The sequence below is a fragment of the Stegodyphus dumicola genome, chromosome X2 (assembly GCF_044657685.1).
Source record: "Stegodyphus dumicola isolate Sdum_Otavi_A_Nest chromosome X2, ASM4465768v1".
NCBI lineage: Eukaryota > Metazoa > Arthropoda > Arachnida > Araneae > Eresidae > Stegodyphus > Stegodyphus dumicola.
Window position 1 is genome coordinate 74,595,420 of NC_140781.1, and position 19,265 is coordinate 74,614,684.

The 19,265-nt window shown below is 34.4% G+C and overlaps 1 protein-coding gene across 1 annotated transcript in view; it reads left to right on the top strand.

The window, feature by feature from the left end:
* Nucleotides 1-18,677, top strand: part of LOC118199159 (inactive pancreatic lipase-related protein 1-like) — a 94,364-nt gene extending 75,687 nt beyond the window's left edge. The window contains exons 5-10 of the mRNA XM_035370965.2: nucleotides 778-891; nucleotides 4,493-4,576; nucleotides 5,672-5,929; nucleotides 7,204-7,336; nucleotides 12,918-13,094; nucleotides 18,301-18,677. Coding sequence (XP_035226856.1) covers nucleotides 778-891; nucleotides 4,493-4,576; nucleotides 5,672-5,929; nucleotides 7,204-7,336; nucleotides 12,918-13,094; nucleotides 18,301-18,376 — 842 coding nt within the window. The 3' untranslated portion in view covers nucleotides 18,377-18,677. The remainder of the gene's footprint in view (nucleotides 1-777; nucleotides 892-4,492; nucleotides 4,577-5,671; nucleotides 5,930-7,203; nucleotides 7,337-12,917; nucleotides 13,095-18,300) is intronic.
* Nucleotides 18,678-19,265: the final 588 nt, after the last annotated feature.

The window sequence follows — 19,265 nt, forward strand, 5'->3', positions numbered from 1 at the left end:
GGTTACGAAACTAAAGGCTGCATAAGGAATTTTAAAGACACGGTGCATCACATCCTTATGACCATTGAAAATAGAAAAGTTCTTCAATTTTAGTTTATGGCAATGCTAATTCAAGTGACCCGTAGTAATAACAATAACTTTAGAGCAACTCCAAATTGCTGTTATAAGTGTTAGATCATTATTACCATATTTAAATAATTTGTATACCTACTTTTCACTAGAATTTCCGAAAAATAATCCTTTCTTAAAATTCAAAGCACAATATTGAATTACCTTAAGTTTTACTAGAATATAAAGAAAAATGTTTTCCGGAATAAAATGAAGTGCCCTTCAATGACGATCGATCTTTTGTAAAAACTTAATGAAGAATATCTGCAAATACACAATATTATCCAATTAAATAGTAATCTTGATCTGAAACAACGTTTTCATAATCTGATAGGTTTATAAATGTAAATTTTAAACAAAAATTTATATTTTTATTTAGTTAAAATATATACTGGTTACCTATGTTAAAGATTCGGTTTTGGAGCATATGCTCCTTCACCAGAAATTCTAATGTGATTCCGTAAAATAATTTAAGCAAAAACAGCGCCACGAAAATTTCGCGAACTTTAGCTCTTCATGTCGCAATTATCTCTTTTTTTTATCGCAATAAAATTATTGTCTTCCTCATATTTAAGCTCTGCAAAAGAGCATATATATAGATATATGCATAAAAACTATAATTACTTACATAACATGGATTCGTACCTTCACTTTCTCTCCTTTATTTAGGTCTTGATCCTGCTGGTCCTTATTTTGAAGATACTGATCCCAGGGTTCGTCTTGATCCCAGCGATGCGCTCTTTGTTGATGTCATACACACTGATAATCCAAGAGCTGCAGAAGGTATCTCAGATGTCAGATTCTTCATTTCTATAGCAACGGTTTATTTCGTTATGTATTTACTGGAAGTAATTACAGATTTCAATTCTCTCAGAGGATGCCATACAGATTCTAGAAAAGCAACTAAATTCGTAGCTTTTGAAATAGTGCGTACTTTCTCTTGACGTGATGATAATGTAGTTAATACAATGTGCACTGAGCAGCTTTAAAATTGTGGAAAATGAATCGAAGTTCTAAAATAGAACGAGTAAATGTAATAAATCCGTAAAATGTTTATAAGATTAGGCAGCTTTGGGACAGCGAATAGTTTTATTTCTTTTATGCATGGAAACAAGTTAAAACTTAAATGCATCAGACAGCTTGTAAGAAATTTTCGTTCTCATGGTGTAAGTGATTATCACGTTTAGCCAATTGGATTTGAACTTCAACAAGGGCCGAACTGATTAATTAGGTTTTTTAATTTGAAACACCTAATGAACTTCTACAAGCTTAATTTAGGTTAAAGCTTTATTTAACCTTCTAGAAGTTTAACAAGGTTAAAACTTCTACAAGCTCTGTTTAATTTTTATTTAATCGATCATTTATTGTTAAAAATATATAGTGTACTGTAAACAGGCATACGATGTCCAGTCTTTGCTATAGAATAACAGGAAAAGGGCAGAGGAGAAAATACGCTTTTCTAACTTGAAAACAGGATTTTGGTATTTTTTAAAAAGTATGATATGTTTACGAGTACGTTACATAACTCAAACTTGCATATTTTCGGAACGATTAAAATGCATAAAATATTAAAATGTACCAGAATTACTAGTTGTTAAATAATATAAAATATATATCTTTACGGAAGAGTGTAACCAGACATGTCGCAGCATCTCATTTTTATGGTATTTAAGTAGATTATAAGTATTTTAAATCTGAATTCGGGATTTGATATTGAGTTTTATTTCCTTCTCCAAGTTACCAAGCATTTAAGGTCGGTAACTAAAATGATATTTTTTTTTTTTTTAAATAAAATGCTGCTTTCATTTCTGAATTACAAAAAATGCAAGTGTACCTTGAATTACAAACTTCCAAAGGTGTGAAATAAATGAAATCAAGTAGGGCTTTCATACTTTGACAATTTTTGTCTTGTTATTCCTTTTAGTAAAATCGCATGAAACCATAGACTTTTATATGGATCCTTTTGAAAAAAAACTCTGACTAGCAAGTCCCTTATTTCTTAACTTACTATATATGTTTTTGTTTTATTAAATATAGAAAAATTGACCCCCAAAATTGTGCTAAAACATTTCCTTAAAATTATTAACATATTTCTGTCCTAAGAAAAGAACTGCAAAAAGAATTTCAAGAATCTTATAAATTTGTCAGATACAAAATCACAACTTCTAGCATTTCTACAAAATAAGAATTTAAAACTCATTACTTTCTTTTTGCTTTATGTTTGAAGTAAATGTTATTTCTTAGAAATTCGTGTAATATATGCAGTTATTTCTAGCAACGAATTTAGGGTCTCCAAATATTTTAATAAAAACTCTCTGGTAATTAATACCTCAGGTATCAAGGTGAATTTTTTTAATTTGATTGATTTGATTATGGAAACCGTTTTTATCAATGCATATTTTTATGCGAATTTAATTTTCGTAGGCTTTTTTTTATAAAAGTGTAACATGATTAAAATTGCATTGTCTGAAAGCCTACCTTGTTAATTTATTTTTAATTGGGATTTTTTAATTAGGTTTACGACTGGTAATTTGAGAGACTAGTGGTTTTGAAAACCCTAATTTTTTTTCATAATATTCAATCAGCAGCTTTAGGCAAAAGTCTAGAAACACCTTTCTATGGCGTAAAATGTTTCCGGAATGGAATTTAAATAGTCAATACATGAAATGAATAGGAATTGCTATTTATAGGTGAATAATGAGCATCATTACGCCTTGTTGAAGGCGACCATCTTGAAATTTTTAAATCAGAGAATATCTGGCACCATGCCAGATGTTTCCAGAAAAATAATGGTCAGCCACTGTTTTGATATTGTTGTTAGTTAAGGGGATGTTATTTTTTATAGACCTGTTAATTTTCATTCCAGGTGATTCAGCATAGTACTGACTGTCTTAAAAAGATCTTATATTAATTTGGAAGTCAAACAACAACATCGTTCTTATGCTTGGTGAAACAAACTCCATACCATGAGTATAATGTCACCAGCAGTTTTGTTGGGTTCTGTCCATTATTGTTTTGAATAATTCTATAATCATCTTACTATAAATCTGACTGCTAACCTCACAGTTTATGAAGGAAAGAGCTTTCTTACTTAACTGACATCTTCTTGGAAACAAAAAACTTATGCAAATATTTGCCATTAGATATATGCCATTGTTTGCGTGCAATCGAACTTCGGCTGATATTCGTTACCTGTAACATCTAAACTCTTTTTGCGTATGAGACATGTTGCGAAAGTTGCACCAAATTCAGTGGCAGCTGCCTTCTTCGTTTGAGTATTTCATCTTTTATTTAATGTTTTACACTATGCGTAACAACATATGCGTAATGAGGGCTTTGTTGGAATGCAGACTGTTAGACTCATCGGAAATTTACAGTAGAATTTCTTCCATCACTCATAAAAATTATCTCTGTTCATTTCTGAACAGTTAACCTAATGATGCATGGCATCGAATGAAGAACAAATGAACATTAACGGCTCATTCACGTCCGATTTTTCGATCATTTCCTCCTTAACGAGTGAAGATATTAAAAAATCTAACTGCAGTGCAGTATTTCTGCAGTTTAAAAGGATGTCCTGTATATCCCTTTATAAGGTATTTCTACCACCTTCTTGGCATGCCTTCGTGGTGTGGTGGTCTGCACGCTGGGCGCGTATTCCAGAGGTCCACGGTTCGATTCTCGGCGAAGGCGTTGCTAATTTTTCAAATCTCCTGTTTCCAAACAAATACCTAATGTCTCTACTACGCCTTTTATTATTTAAAGATTTCTGACAAGATTCAGGATGGCCTCCACGATACTTTTAGCACCCAAACGATATCACTTTTTATCATTAGCTACGCTCGATATTTATCTTCGATATCTATTAAGGTATACAAAATAGAAAGGTATTAAAATTTTTATTCTTTCATTGTTTTATATTCCGTATATATACATATAAAAATACTGCGTATTGTTTATGTTATCCTTTTTATTGATAATATCATGTTCTGAGTTCTTGAAGGACGGAAAAGAAATTTCATTTTTAATGATTCCCCTTGCACACATGAAAATATATGAAGATACGCACTCAGTTTGGTTAAGTTTGGTGAATGAAAAATGTCATCAAAAGCCGAAATATCATCAGTTTCGCTGGAGACATGGAAACACTAATTATGTTTGCTCTTTTTCCGCGTACTAATGAAAATTTTCTTCTAAAATCTTTTAATTATTACATAAAATGTGTCAAAATAAATTATTCAAACTATTGTAAATTAAGCATTACGTTCTTATGTGACTTCGCATATATCAAAGACTATTTGCAGCTCTCGAAAATTTCATCGAGAATTATACCTTCTTGTTAGTAATAATACTAATGGCTTGTAGTTACATTAAAGTTTTATAGTTACAGGTATGCTTCAACCTGCAGGCCATGTCGATTTCTATCCCACCCCTGGCTGGCGAAGAACTGGTTGCAATTTACTGGAAGGTAGGAATGTTTTACACAGTTCATATTTTTAATTTATAACTTCTGTATACAATCATTTTTCATTTAGAGAGCTTAACTCTTTAGTTTAATTTTCGAATTACGTAACACGGATGTGAAGTTCCTCGGAATTATTTTTAAGAGTCGTTTGCAGATGTAATTTTGCTTTCTGTAACAAATAACTAAGAATTTTGAAGATATTGCATGTCTAAAAATTGTCAAGCAAGCTCCATGTCTTAACAGTCTTCATTTCTATGTTTGAGATTGTAATCCATCTGGAACTACTAATGCGGCGATTCCCAAAGTTTTCCTGCCCACCAGCGGCCGAGCGGTAAAGTCGCTGAACACTGGTAGTTCGGTCCGAGGTTCGAATCCCGCGAACGGGCTGGCTGCATGTGTAACGTGTATACGAGCCAGTTTCCCTTAGAACGTCCTCCACGAAGGCATCCCTTCCCTTAAGCAAATAGCCCTAGTGTGCTTTGCCATAATTAAATACACCACCCAAAGTTTTCCTACCGACAACACGTTTGATTGTATACTTATGATCTTGCAACGCAATGATTTGGAATTATTATAATTAGTGTTGTTACCATTGCTGCTGCTAATATTATTGCTAGTATACTAACATTCACGTAATTAATGTGAAGTTTGTTCTTGGTGTATTTTTTATGGTGTTTCTAGACATGATACTACGGTTGATTAACCAACTCGGTAATTATCTTAAAGATTGTATCAGCCTGTTCCTCTGTTTAAATTTCAGTATTCTAATTGCAAAAATTTCTATTTCACGACATTATTAAGCTGTAAGGCTACAATGTGTAGACTGCAGTTCCTGCTGCTTTATTTGAGATTGCAAAGTACTAACGCTTCGCATGAATTCAAGAGGTTGGTTTTCATAGTACGATCGCTTTCCAAGTCTCACAACTTTTTTCTGTCCATTTTACGATATTGTACTTATTAGATAAATGAAAAAAAGCACAAAATATGTATTCTAGAAAAAGAAAAGGAAGTAGTGTGTTAATGTAGATTTAAGCACATTAATGCGTTTCATTATCTCTTTGCAGCTAAAACTGAGTTCAACTCATTGATTTGTTTCAGGAATTAAGAGCTTTCGTCGCTGTAAAGCTGTTCATGCTACAGAGCTATTTACGGAGTCTGTAAACATGGATTGTCCATTCTACGGTTATAAATGCGACTCGTACGCAAATTTTTCCAGTGGTCAGTGTGACAGAGGATGTGGACAGGACATGTCGCAATGTGCTCCTATGGGTTACAAGGCGGAGGAATTTCTTCGATTTGCTTCCTCTGAATCTGTGACTATGTTTTTAGAAACTGGTTTAGAGGAGCCTTACTGCCGTAAGTAGTTTTTTCCTTTAAGAGATTTATTTTAACATAAATTAAATTTACTTTTTCTGTTTTCTTGTTTGTGTGTGTAAAAATAAAATTATAAATTTCTATTTCTGTTTATTGCAGTCTGAAACAATAATTTTCGATACCAAGAAAAAACTAATTAAAATACATCAGCAGTTGTATAATCATTTTTAGAACTAAGAAATATCATCAGAACTAAAAAATAAATTAAATAACCCTCTCCAAAAATTATTAGGCAAGCAAAAGATAATCAGTACCTTAGCTATTCTCAGTAAAAGGAAATCAAAGATCTGAATTTATTACAGTTCTAAGGCGTCATGAATATTAGCTCCGGATCTTCCGATTGTTAACCGGACATGCTACCAGTTATACCCCAACAGCACGCACAGGAAAATGAGAACGTTCCTTATGACTACATGTTAGCTATTTCCCCTCCCTCTCAAATGACTAGACATTTGCTCCCCGCGAACAGACTAACCAATTGGACATTTAGCAATTTCATGACGGAGAGCGTTACTCAGGGTGCGTCGCAACCGTGAACACCACAAGACAGAGAAATCTAACTCGCAAAACAACCAAGCCTTGTGCAGGACTGGAACTCGTAGCCTGAAGTTCGTATTAACAGTAATTAACCACTATATTGCATAAGGAATTTTCTGTTTCCTTGCCACATGGCTTAGAGGTGTAATTGGAAGCATGTCTGGCTAGAAATCATAAAGTCTGGAGTTCGAATTCAGGAAGACACACTGTTTATTTTTTATCTTTCCTGCTCCGATATGAGCCTCATGCATCTAAGTCTGTGGTGCAAGGTGTTTGTGTTGATAACTGAAAATCCATTGTAATTCCTGTGTTAGAGATAAAATCCATTCTTATTTTATATGGGCTTCTTTGTTCCTTTCCATATTAAACTGAACTAAATATCATTATATTTTGTGCCTAGACAAAAGCAGAAGAAATTTTTTGATCGAAAATTGTCTAGAATCACTAGGAACTTAGGATATATTGCATGAACAAATTAGTTTCTAAGAATCGTAATTAGATAATGTAGCTATCGTTGAATTTTTAGAATTATAACAGCTTGAAAAATGATTTCTGTTTATCTTGAAAAATTTCACTCCATAAAATATTAGCAGGTAGCTCGTGTTCCATGTAGAAAAAGAAAAATAATGAGTTGAAATCTTAGTGTGTTCAGTGTATCTTACTTTTACTTAAAATAAATGAAACTAATTTAGATGTCTTTTTTTATACTTTTATATCAGGTTATCACTATCATGTAAATGTGCTACTTTCTGGTAAAGAAGATTCTCGAAGGTATAGAAATGAAACAGGACTGTTATTCGTAAGATTAACCGGAACAAAAGGCCGCACAGCTCTACTTCAAGCCACGCCTAAGTGAGTATACTATAGGATGCAAATAACGTGTTACCTGAAATAACAATGTGAAAGGAACTATTACATTAGAAATTAATTATGAAAAATCACCACGAAGTTTTAATTCATAAATATTTCCTTTTTGCCGGTTTGACACTTCTTTTAGTGTTTGTTGTATAGTTTGTTGAATATTATGAAACATATAAAAAGATGTTTTGTTGTTTAACTTCTAAATTAATATATAAAGTGATGTTTTGTTGTTTGACTTTTAAATTAATCTATAAAGAGATTTTAATGTGAACTTCAAAACACACACTGAAAGTGCATCTTTAAAAGTATACTTTATTTAAAGAATCGAAAACATGTTAAAATATCAAAGCTGCAGTTCGTTTCTTTTAAATCACTAATCAATTACTTAAATATGTGTTTCCTGCAATTCTGTCTTGAGTAAAACTGTCACACACTGGGGAAACTAAAATTATTTCGCCTATAAATGTATCCTTAGCGGCCTATCCGCTGAACCAATCGAAATGAAATTTCAAATATTATTTGAAGGTGTGTGTGCTCTAGAGTGTGATAATGTAAAATAAGCTCTCACAATTCCGGTTACAGCGAAAAAATTCCGAAACTTTCGAATGGCAACACCCACTCTTTCCTTCGCAAATTAATCAGCTCATTGAAAAGTTATAAATGGCGTTGGAGCAATACCTGCATGCCGAAATCCGCTGGCGTAAAATGCTAACAAAGAAGTGCAGACCTTATGGCGTAAAATGCTAAATGCATTGTAAGAGACCAAATACAAAAGAGAAAAGGGTCACTGACGCATTTTGCTTAATTCAAGGGACAGAAAGTAGAAGCACCAATCCACTACTTGTGGAAAACCTTCAATAACATTGTGGGAAACTGTTTCTTCAAACGGGTGTTCGAACGTGCTAACAAGATGACACTTACAGGGAAACAACGAGGTGAATTGATAAAGCAGTTTTAGCTGAATGTGGAAAATGCTACCGATGGGGGGAGTACCTCGAGATCAATGCTACCGCGAGTCAAATCGGCGGAATTTGCTGTGACGAGGCCCATGTCCCGTAAAAGCTGTACGTAATTTGGTAAAAAAATTTGAAGAAACGGGATGCACATATGAGAGACCGTGATCCGGACGACCATGTGCTCCTGTTGAAACTGTTGCGGAAGTGCATAATACGGTTACTGCAGATCCATTGCAGACTGCAAGAAGTTTTGCCCGCAATTTGTATGTACCGAAAACCACAATCCTCAAGTTTCTGCTCTCTGTTCTGCAGTTGTTTCCTTATCGATTTCACTGCATACAGATGTTGCAAGTTGGAGACGAGCAATAGCGGGTTCACTTAGCGAATTTTTTCCTCATTAGATATGATGAAAATAGCAGATGGCCGCTGGATATTATAGACGGATGAAGCACATTTCTCCTTTACTAGGGAACGTAAACTCCAAGAAATGGGTTTACTGGGTAGATGAAAATCCTCACGACATGCTACCACCGCTTTTATACGAAGCTAAAGTGGCTGTGCGTTGCGGCATCGCAAACACACATTTCTTCGAAGTTGCCATTTTCACACGTTTTAAATGTGCTTCATCACAAGTGCTCGGTATACAGCAATGGTGCAGAATTACGTAATTCCAGAATTGAAGCAGTGGAATGTCGCTAATGACATTGTATGGATGCTAGATGGTTCTCCTCCACTCGTCGCAAAATGTGTTCGGCAACTGCTGCGGCAGTACTTTGGAGATAGAATCATTTTCTGTAACTATGTAATTTCGTGGCCATCGTGATCACCCGACCTTAATCCGATGGATTCTCGTTCTGGGATTATTTGTAATCTAAGGTGTGCACATGAAATCTACGATATTTATCAGAATTTAAAGATGCCGTAAAATGTCAATTTATAGAGATTCCTTCTGCGACGTTACGTTCGTCATTATTGTCAACAATCTTCCGTATGCAGTTCGTTATCGTCTGCGAAGATAGACACGTTGAAAACTTGCAATCCCTGTAAAAGGTTTTTCCCTTTCTTCTCTTACGTTGTCATTGCTACTTAACAATGCTCTTCTTGGCAAACGTTTTACGCCGGTAATATTTATCATACGCCATTTATTGTTTTTCAGTGCCCTGAGGAATTTGCGCAGGAAAAAAGTGGATGTTGCTATTCGAAAATTTTGAAATTGTTTCACTGGAACCGTAACCGGGAGAGCTGCTCTGTTTTAAATCAAAATCTCGAGCGCATACCTCCAATTAACAATATATGAAATTTCATTTTGATTGGTTGAGCGGGTAGGCCGTTAGGGATTCATATATCGGGGAAGTTTTTCTCATAAATACCCAGTATTTTGTAACTTACCCTTTAAAATGATGTCGCAGATCTATAGCTTTTCAAAAAAGGAGCTGTCAAGTTTATGCCGAACTTTACAATGAAATTTACAACATTTACCGGAAGTAATGTCTGAGGACAGGAAGAAGCTTTGGTCTGAGTAAATATTAACTTGGCTAGTGTGGGGAAACGTTGTTGGTAGTTGCAAATACTTCATGTTGGTTTTATACAAAGTCCTAAAAAAATAAGAAACATGGCAAAACACGGAATGAAACAAAAACTATTCAGCCGTAATGAGTACGTGTCCCCACTGCTCCAACTGCGATATTCACAGGCCTAGTTTAGCCGTGCTCTGACATGCGATGGGAACAAAGAAACGCAAAGCACAGGTCGTCGGGCAAACGGGCCACCTTGATGCAATCGACGCGACATAGTTTCATGTAACCGACGCGACCTAATAGTCAAAGTATTTTAGTCATCGTATACTTATCTAGATAATACGCTCGAATCATAGCCTATGCGGACGATTTTATGCTAGTTGTGGCACGAAGGAGTAACTTCGAAATGAGATCTCAGTACTGTCTTGATCTGTTCTCCCAATGGGCCAGAGCACACAAGCTTCAGATTTTGGCAGAGAAAACTAAAGCTTTATTCATAGGACGCAACAGGCAGCTTAGACGCAATCCAAGCATTAAACTCCATGGAATACCGGTAAAATGTTTCCCCCAATTGAAATATCTTGGGCTATTACTCGACAACAGATTTTCTTGGATGCCACATGTCACGAATCTTAAAACTCGAATTAGCATCCTAAGCAACAACATGAGACGTATGACTTCACATAAATGGGGTATCTCATTTAAGCTACTAAACATTTGGCATACAACCATTACAGAAAGAGTAATAACTTACGGAGCAGCAATCTGGGGTGGTGAACTTACCTATCATATGAGAAGATCGCTCTCTGTTCAGAGACAGCAGCTACGTCAAGTATGCAGGGCCTACCGTCCCACGTCAACACTAGCCCTACAACAACTGGCAGGAATTCCTCCCCTAGATTTGATACTAGAAAAGGAGGCAGCTATCGTAAGGGTTACCAGGCTGGGTCAAACTTCAACACTCTGTGGTCATATTTATAACCACTCGGACTACGAGGAGCAAAACAACTACAATAACTTTCATCCAGCAACTTTTAATCTCTCCGACGGTATCAGCATAAACGGCCAACCAATTCAGAGGAACAGTAATAACCTTTTCACAGATGGCTCCAAAACTGAGAACGGCACGGGCAGCGCCTTCTGTAGACTGGAAAATGGCGTTGTAATATTCGAGTGGAAAAGGAAACTAGGCTTGAACAACTCGGTATACCAAGCAGAGCTTCTAGCTATCAGTGCTGCAATTAGATATGCGAATACATGTCAACAGGAGAAATTCTCCATACTCAGTGATTCGGCATCAAGTCTGGCGGCTATCGCAAGTCAAAACAGCCGGAGTCCTTTGGCATACCGAATTCAGAAACAGCTTCTGACAATGCCTATTTCGCAAAGACCCACTTTAAAATGAGTTACCGCTCACACAGGGATTCAAGGCAATGAAGCCGCTGACCTACTGGCCAAGCAGGCAGCCAATTACGCGGATATATTTGAAAGACCAACTAAACTTCCTTGGTCTCATATTAAGCGAACACCTTTGACAAGTGTGCTACAAAATTGGCAAAATAGATGGACAGAGGCAGAGGTAGGACGAAGGACATTTCGCTTACTGCCAAAAGTTAACATGGAAATAAAGACCCACTGTGCTAGCCTAACACAGTTCTTGACAGGTCATGGATCATTCCCAGTATACTTGAACAGATTTAGAATTAGGGATACTCCTTTCTGCGAATGCGGATAGGAAGGCGACGCGGATTATTATTACTTCCATTGTGTACATACAAGAACCTGGCACTTGAAGAAACCAGCGGACTGTGCCTGGGCAATGTGGACATTTAACACACTCGAAAACAGAGTAGACCTTGATAAAATAGAGAAAATCTCAAGACACTGTCTAAGTAGAAACAACCGTGAAGAATATTATGTTTCAAATGTTCCGAACTTAAAGCAGATAACCAGAATAACGCTTAGTGCCTGCAGTTATCAATATGTAAAAACTGTTATTAGTATGTATTAGTCAACCTTGTTACTTTGGAGTCTTCGTCGCCGTGATGGTATATAATTCTGTTTGGTTCATGTCCGTGATCGGAAGCTATCATAGCGGTGAACTCACTCACTCACTTACTTATCTAGATAAAATTAACGCGAATTGGGTAAACTGTTAGTTACTAAGCAAATAAAATTAAACCTGAACGCTACAAAAGTAAATACAACCAATCTTAACTTTTATTAAAGTAGAATTTGTAGTTATATTCTGAAAGTTAACATAGAATTCACTTGGCAGAAATTTTAATAACTAAAATATTCCAGACATCTAACGAACTAATATTTCAATAATTATAAGGGTCGGACGGCAATTTTTAGTAATCTCTATCACACTATGTTATAAACTCTTCGACAGCTAGTTAGTATTTACCTCCTGAAAACTTCTTTCATATAATTCTAATGCTGATTCTATCGCTGTCAATGGTACGGAAGTTGAAAACCTGATTGAATTTATAACAGTCAAATATTAGTTACAATAAGGTCTTCAGTTTTGTATTTGTCTGAAATTTGTTGTTGACCTCTTCTTTCAGCCGATATTTTCTCAACCTTCTGTCAAGTGTGCCTATATATATATGAAATCTTAAGCGACAGCAAAATAAGTCAACTTTAATCAAAACTGGATTTCACCAGTGGCCGAAGGACTAAAGCTGCTGAATACTGACAGTTCGATCCCAGGCAAGGGGGGGGGTAATTGCAGTGTTTCGCTTCATGATTTTCTTCATGTGTAATGCAAATACAAGCCATTTTTTCTTAGAAAGTTCTCCACGAAGGCACCTCTCTCCTTAGGCAGATTTCCATATTAAAGAAACTAATGAGAACTGGTTAATAATATTAAGTTTATAACCTGATCCTCTGAAAATCGGCTTTCCACCCAATATCTTTTTTCTCAGTTGCTTGACTATAATAGAGTAAACCATGGTAACTCATGATAAACAATTGGTAGCCCATATACCTTATAGTGCAGTGGAGGCTTAGCATAGATTTATTTTATTTTGTGCATTTAAAATTGATTACTCCTAATGTGAAAGTAACCAGAAATGTAATGTTTTAAAATTTCAGACCAGTTGTGTTTTCACGTGACAGTGCCTTGGAGTTTGTGATCAGCTCTGGAAATCTCGGCCGTTTATTACGAGTGGACGCACTCTGGTCTCCATTACGGCCACGTTCTCTGAGCGAGGACGTGCCTTCAATTCAAGTGCACAGTTTTCGCATCACCAATCTCGAAACCAGCTACAGGTAATTCTTCCCATCAAAATAAAATTTTGCATGAAATTTCACTTTCAGAGCTTCAAAACTATACATAATAATGTACTGCAAACTCTGTTTTTCTTTCAAATGCACTGAATCGCAAAATTCGTGTGAGGGAATTCTTAATTACGCATCCATATAAATCCATTCCCAAATATTACTAAATGTGTCACATTTTAATAAGTAAATATTCATAATTTTACAAATTTGTATAAAAATTTATATTAAATATGAGAATTTACTTGCTTTAAATATAACAGTAAATGAATTATTATTTTTTAAAGAAAAGTAAACTAGAATCGCTTAAAAAGAATCAATCATTCTAAAGTCGTAAAATTAATGTACTAGTGACGGTATTTATATGCAATTTGAAATGTGATTTAATTCATTTACTTAAGTTAAAAATCTCTTTTTAAGTGTGATACAAGTCGTTAACTAAAATTCGTAATCCTGGGATCTTGCTGAATGGTTTATTGCTGAAATATGCCTTCAATCAATTATAAGTAAATATAAAGAATGTCAACAACCTTTTCGGCACTTTGTTGTGTGGATCATGAACGAAGAACTCTCATCCTTTTGGACTAAATCCGAGACCATTGGTAAGTGAGGGTAAAATTATTGGATGCTTATTACTTATATTTCATTACTGGAGGAAAAAGTGTTGGGTATATGGAGGTCTGATAGGCAAAATAAGAGAAAATTGAGAAAATGTTTACTTGAAAAATTTTATAAAGGATACAACGTATTTTCAGATACTTCACGAATCTTCACACACTAGTTTCGGTCGTAGTGACGTTTTCGGTCGCGGGTCAAAAATCGAAAAAAAAAAAAAAAAAAAAAAAAAAATAATAATAATAATAATCGCGGGCCAAGATAAATTTTTCTAAAATTTTAAAACCAATATACAATTAAAATATGTTAATAGAATGAATGAAATTGTTATTTCATTTTTAAAAGTTCATTATATTGAGGTTCGAAGTGAGATGTACTGATTCTAAGGAACGAGGCTAAATGCTCATCTCTCAGTCTACTTGTGAAATAATTCTCTCTAAGGTACACAGTTGAAAACACTTGTTCACATATATAAGATGAAGCAAACATAGCACCGATTTTCTGGGCGTGAGATATTAAATTTGGGAAACTCACTTTCGATAATGATTTGTAAAACTCTAACTTTGGCATATTTAGAAACAACTGCTTGAGATGATTGTTAGATTGCAACTCAGTTAATTCAAGTTGCAAATCTGACCTCACTGCTTCACAATTTAGCTTGAAAGGCATGGTAAAAATAGCAATTCTTTTTTAATGGTACTGAAATCTTGAAATCTGGATACTGTTTACCTTCTTGAAAAGTTTTGTCGGCCTGAAAAGTTTTTACAGACTCTCTGCATTTTGTTTTCTTTCATATTCGGACATTGCATCGTAATTGGAATTCTTATGCTTAGATGTGAAATGACGGGAAATGTTATATTCTTTGAAGACTGTTACAACTTCATTGCAGATGAGACCACTGGTTTGCCTTTTACAACTGTAAAAAAATATTTCCAGGTCCATTCATCATTAAAAGCACGGCACTCTGAATCAACTTTACGTTTTTTAGTAGCCATTTTGGGTTTGAAATATTTTACCAATAACCCAAACAAGCACTAGCTACGATATACTTTTAATAATTTCACCACTATTCACAATGATGCTATATGTCTGCAATCTTTCCATACGCAATCAACGATATTAGAACTCGCAGCAAAAGAAAAAGCCGCTGACTGGAGCATAAAATGTGCAGTCTGCCACATGTGAGGTCCAATTCACCTATATTGGATTCCAATATGTCTGCTCCTCGAGAAAGAGATAACCATTTGTTAGCGACAATCTACAGCTGTAACTAATAAAAAAGTTTCGCTTTTAACATTTTACCGATTGAAAGCTATCTGTGCTTGCTATTTCCGTTAATTTATGTTTTGTGGAACAAAAATAGAGAAAGTAAAAATGTCACCAGTCCTTTGAAAAAAAGGAAGAAAAAAATAATATTTAAACAAAGTAGAAAAGGAGATGGATATATAATATATATTTCTTTTAATTTGCTTCGGACCGGCAAATTAAAATTCTATTCGCGGGCCGTAGCTGACGCATCCCTGCTCTAGAGGAATCTTAAGGCAGATATTTTTTACATACATATACTTTTTGAACTAAATGATAGAAGATACACATCTTTTGAACGAGTCTAAAATGGAAATCCCATATTCCAAAGTATATAAAAGGTATATTGATTGCCCGCTTTGTCAGTTTTGACTACTTGTATGATAATATTGTTTACTTCAGCAAATGAGAATGATTCTAGGATTCACTCCATACTATAGCCCAGTGGAGAGAAACATCACCGCTTTCAGAGACTGGTCATACCGAGGAATGGCCCTATACAGTTGAAATATAAGTAATAAGCATCCAATAAAAACTATACAGTTGACGGAGTGACGACACATACAGCATCTAATTTTCAGTGGTTTCAGCAGGGAGTTACAAACGCCTTGAGGACAACGGGAAACATAGCAGGACAATTTATTGATGTCTCAGGAAGATCACATGTCAGTACGAACTGCCGCAGGTACACTGATAGCTTCATAATTTGAAATTCAGAATTTCTTATTCACCACTTTTGGATGTGTAGAGTCACAAAGCACGTTGCAACAAGACAGCCAGAACCCTGAGCTTCATTTTCAGTATTCGCTGTGACGTTTAATACTAACTGAGGGAAGTCGGCCACCGGTGCCTACTCTGGTATCGCCGCCTCGCGAAGCTTGGAATGCATCGGATTAGAAGCGTATTATGTTAAGTGATAAATCAAAGTATTCGCCTATTTTGGTATTGCACTTCATTCTACGTCATTGTGGCGTAGCATACGACCACGACACTTGCCCCTTATCATATAAGAAGCCGCTGCCTATGATACCCGGTCGCCTTTAGTGGTACTTTGCTAAATATTAATGGCTTGACGACTCATCAATGATATGCTGTATTTTATTATGCATGTGGGGCATCTCTTGGAAGACATATTCTGACCACAAGTTGCGTTCTTTAGTGTATATCTCCTTTCTGTCACAATCATCCTTTAGCTTGTCAGACCAATGGATCGTTCCTCGTCGAAAATGATTGGGGCATATTAGGACACCAGTTACGTTCAGTATGCAGTACGCATAAACTTGCTGAGCAGTTACAGAATATTTAGCACCAAATTCCACAGGATAGTGTTCCGATGTTTTTATTAGTATATATCAGGCAAAATAACTGATCCATTACCACCATATAGTACTATTCTGAACTTAGGTATTCTCAGTAAATGACTTCTTGCGTCTGTTCATTGTTGACGCTAAGTCTCATCATCACTGAATATAGTTCCGCCGATAACATCGCAGCAAAAACATCGCGGACGGAAACGTCGGGGAGAAAACAACGCAAGGCGAAAACGTCGTGCTACAAAACATCGTGGGAGAAAACATCGCAAAGAGAAAACATGGCAGTTCTAAAACATCGTGGCACAAAACATCGTCGTCGAAAATAAAGCGGTTCAAAAACTTCGCAGTTTAAAAACATCGTCGTCGAAAATATCGTGGTAAAAAATAAAGTATCTACAAATCATCGCATGACGATAACATCGCAGACATGCTTTTTTTTCAGGTTTTAATAAGAATAAATGGATATTCCCATAATGATTTGTGATATTTCCATAATGATTTGTGAGCGCAAGATGTAAAGAAGGATAATTTTTACTTTCACATTTTTTTATTAACCAATACATTTTTGCTGAAAAAGTAAGAAGGAAACTTAAGCATAGAAGATTAAATGCAACCTATAGATTATACTTTTCGTGAAAAATTACCAGTAAAAACTTTATAAAAAATGATTTATTAATGGCTTTTGTTAGTTAACTATGTGGGTTTAAAATTTTATTAAGTGCTATAAGTTGCATTAATTTTCTATGCTTAAGTTTCCTTCTTATTTTCTCCGCAAACATTTATTAGTTAATAAAAAATATGAAAGTTATCCTTCCTTCCATCTTGCACTCGCAAATCATTATGGGAATATCTATTTACAGTTATTAAAGCCTGAAAAAAGCATGTCTGCGATGTTATCGTCATGCGATGATTTGTAGATACTTTATTTTTTACCACGATACTTTCGAAGACGATGTTTTCTCTTTGCGATGTTTTTTCCCACGATGTTTTGTAGCACGACGTTTTCGCCTTGCGTTGTTTTCTCCGCGACGTTTTCGTCCGCGATATTTTTGCTGCGATGTTTTCAGCTGTAACCAGTTTCTAGAACCTTAAATATTTTTCACATAGAATGCATTATGTGAAAATGTGACGATAAGCGAATTCCTTTTTTCCTTCTTAGAAATATGAGCCTAAAATTCGAAAGCATGTTTGGATGCGTTCAAGAACCTATACATATTGTAGAATTTGAATTTTGACAATTTTTTTAAAGCAGAAGCCAAACTATAATTGTAATGAACTCTTAAGAGTTTTTTAAACAGGGCTTAAATCCTAATATAAAGCTGTGATTAAAAAAGAAAATAATTAGGTAATTTATAAATTCGATTTTTTTAACAAATATTCTTTTTCGGATTTAATCGCAACATTGAATAAAAATAGCATATTATGTAAAATGTTGATATATTATTGTTATTTTATTTCCGAGTAACATTACAGAGATCGTCGTTTTTAACCAAAGCTGACCTTAAAGCCTTTTGGCGCAATTCTTCTTTTTAAGAAAATAAAATTTATCACGTACATCGCTGTAGTATCAGTAATACGTTATTAATTATATATGTATTAACAACACTCAGCAGGACAACTTTGCATGACAGAAAAAAAAAAAAAAAAAAAAAAAAAAAAAAAAAAAAAAAAAAAAAAATTAAAACTATGGAACTTAGAAACGATATTGGTAATAAAAAATACAATAAAAATATCAGTTATTTAAAATGAAAGATAACTGAGAAAATGTCTATTATTTAACATAAAAATTGTTAAAATAAGTTTTCATAAAACATGTATTTATTAAGTGCTTGTTTTCCCTTTAACTTCTGCGTATTAGAACGGCAAGAACTCCAGATAATCAGGTTTCAGTAGTATAATCCATTTATCTTTCTTTCTGTTATTCCTTCACTATTCTGTCTGGTAAACTAATGTTTTTCTTTCAGAGAGATCTTCTGCGGTCGAGCTGAACCAATGGATGCAGAACATGTAATAGTCTTCTTTAGAGGTGGAATTTGTTGAAAGAAAGGGGAGAATGATATTCACTAACTATCCGTCCAGTATTGTAGTTAATGTATTATTTAAGAAATGGATATCTAGCCATCTTAACTTGTAATTTTACAATGTATAAACTGAAGTAAAACTAAACAGACCTTTTGTGATTTTTAGAGCTTAAATTTGCTTGGAAATGGAATTTGTATATGGTTTTGAATTGATACACAATCTCTAATTTTATAATATACATATATCGTCTATATACTGAATATAAGTTTTATATTGTTAAATATATAGTTATAAATAAAAATATTTAAATTTTATAAAATTTTAAAATCCTTAATTGGCTTTTGGGTCTATGTGAAAATGTAATTTCAAGTAATTCAAGACCCAGATTTTGGTGTCTTTTCAGTTTTATAAACCTATTCATCAACGAAAATAAACTAAAAAGAATAGGAAAGCTTGATATATGATGTTTTAGAATATAATCACTAAGCCAATTTAATCGTCAATGAATTGTCTAAGCAACTCATGATTAAGGCATATCAAAAAAACATTTCGCTTTTTTAATATTTAAAATGTGATTTTTTTTCTTCCATTCGAGCACCATTGTTTCATTGGCAAACTGCTTATCCCTTAATGAACGAATAAAAAGTTTTATTATTAAAAGCTGCTCTTTATTAATTTAGTTTAAATCAACTAGGTACATGTTTTTCGGTGAAGGTCAAAGTAAAATAATTAAGATTCTGAAATGAATATGCTTGAAGGTATGTGGAAAAATAATAGTGAAATTATTCGGTATAAAAGTTGAATAAGAATTAAAAAGAAAATCAAGTATTTGTCGGCTGACAGAGATGAAAGATAAATGAAAACTGATTTTTGACTAAAGTAAACAGTGTTTGAATTTTAATAAAAG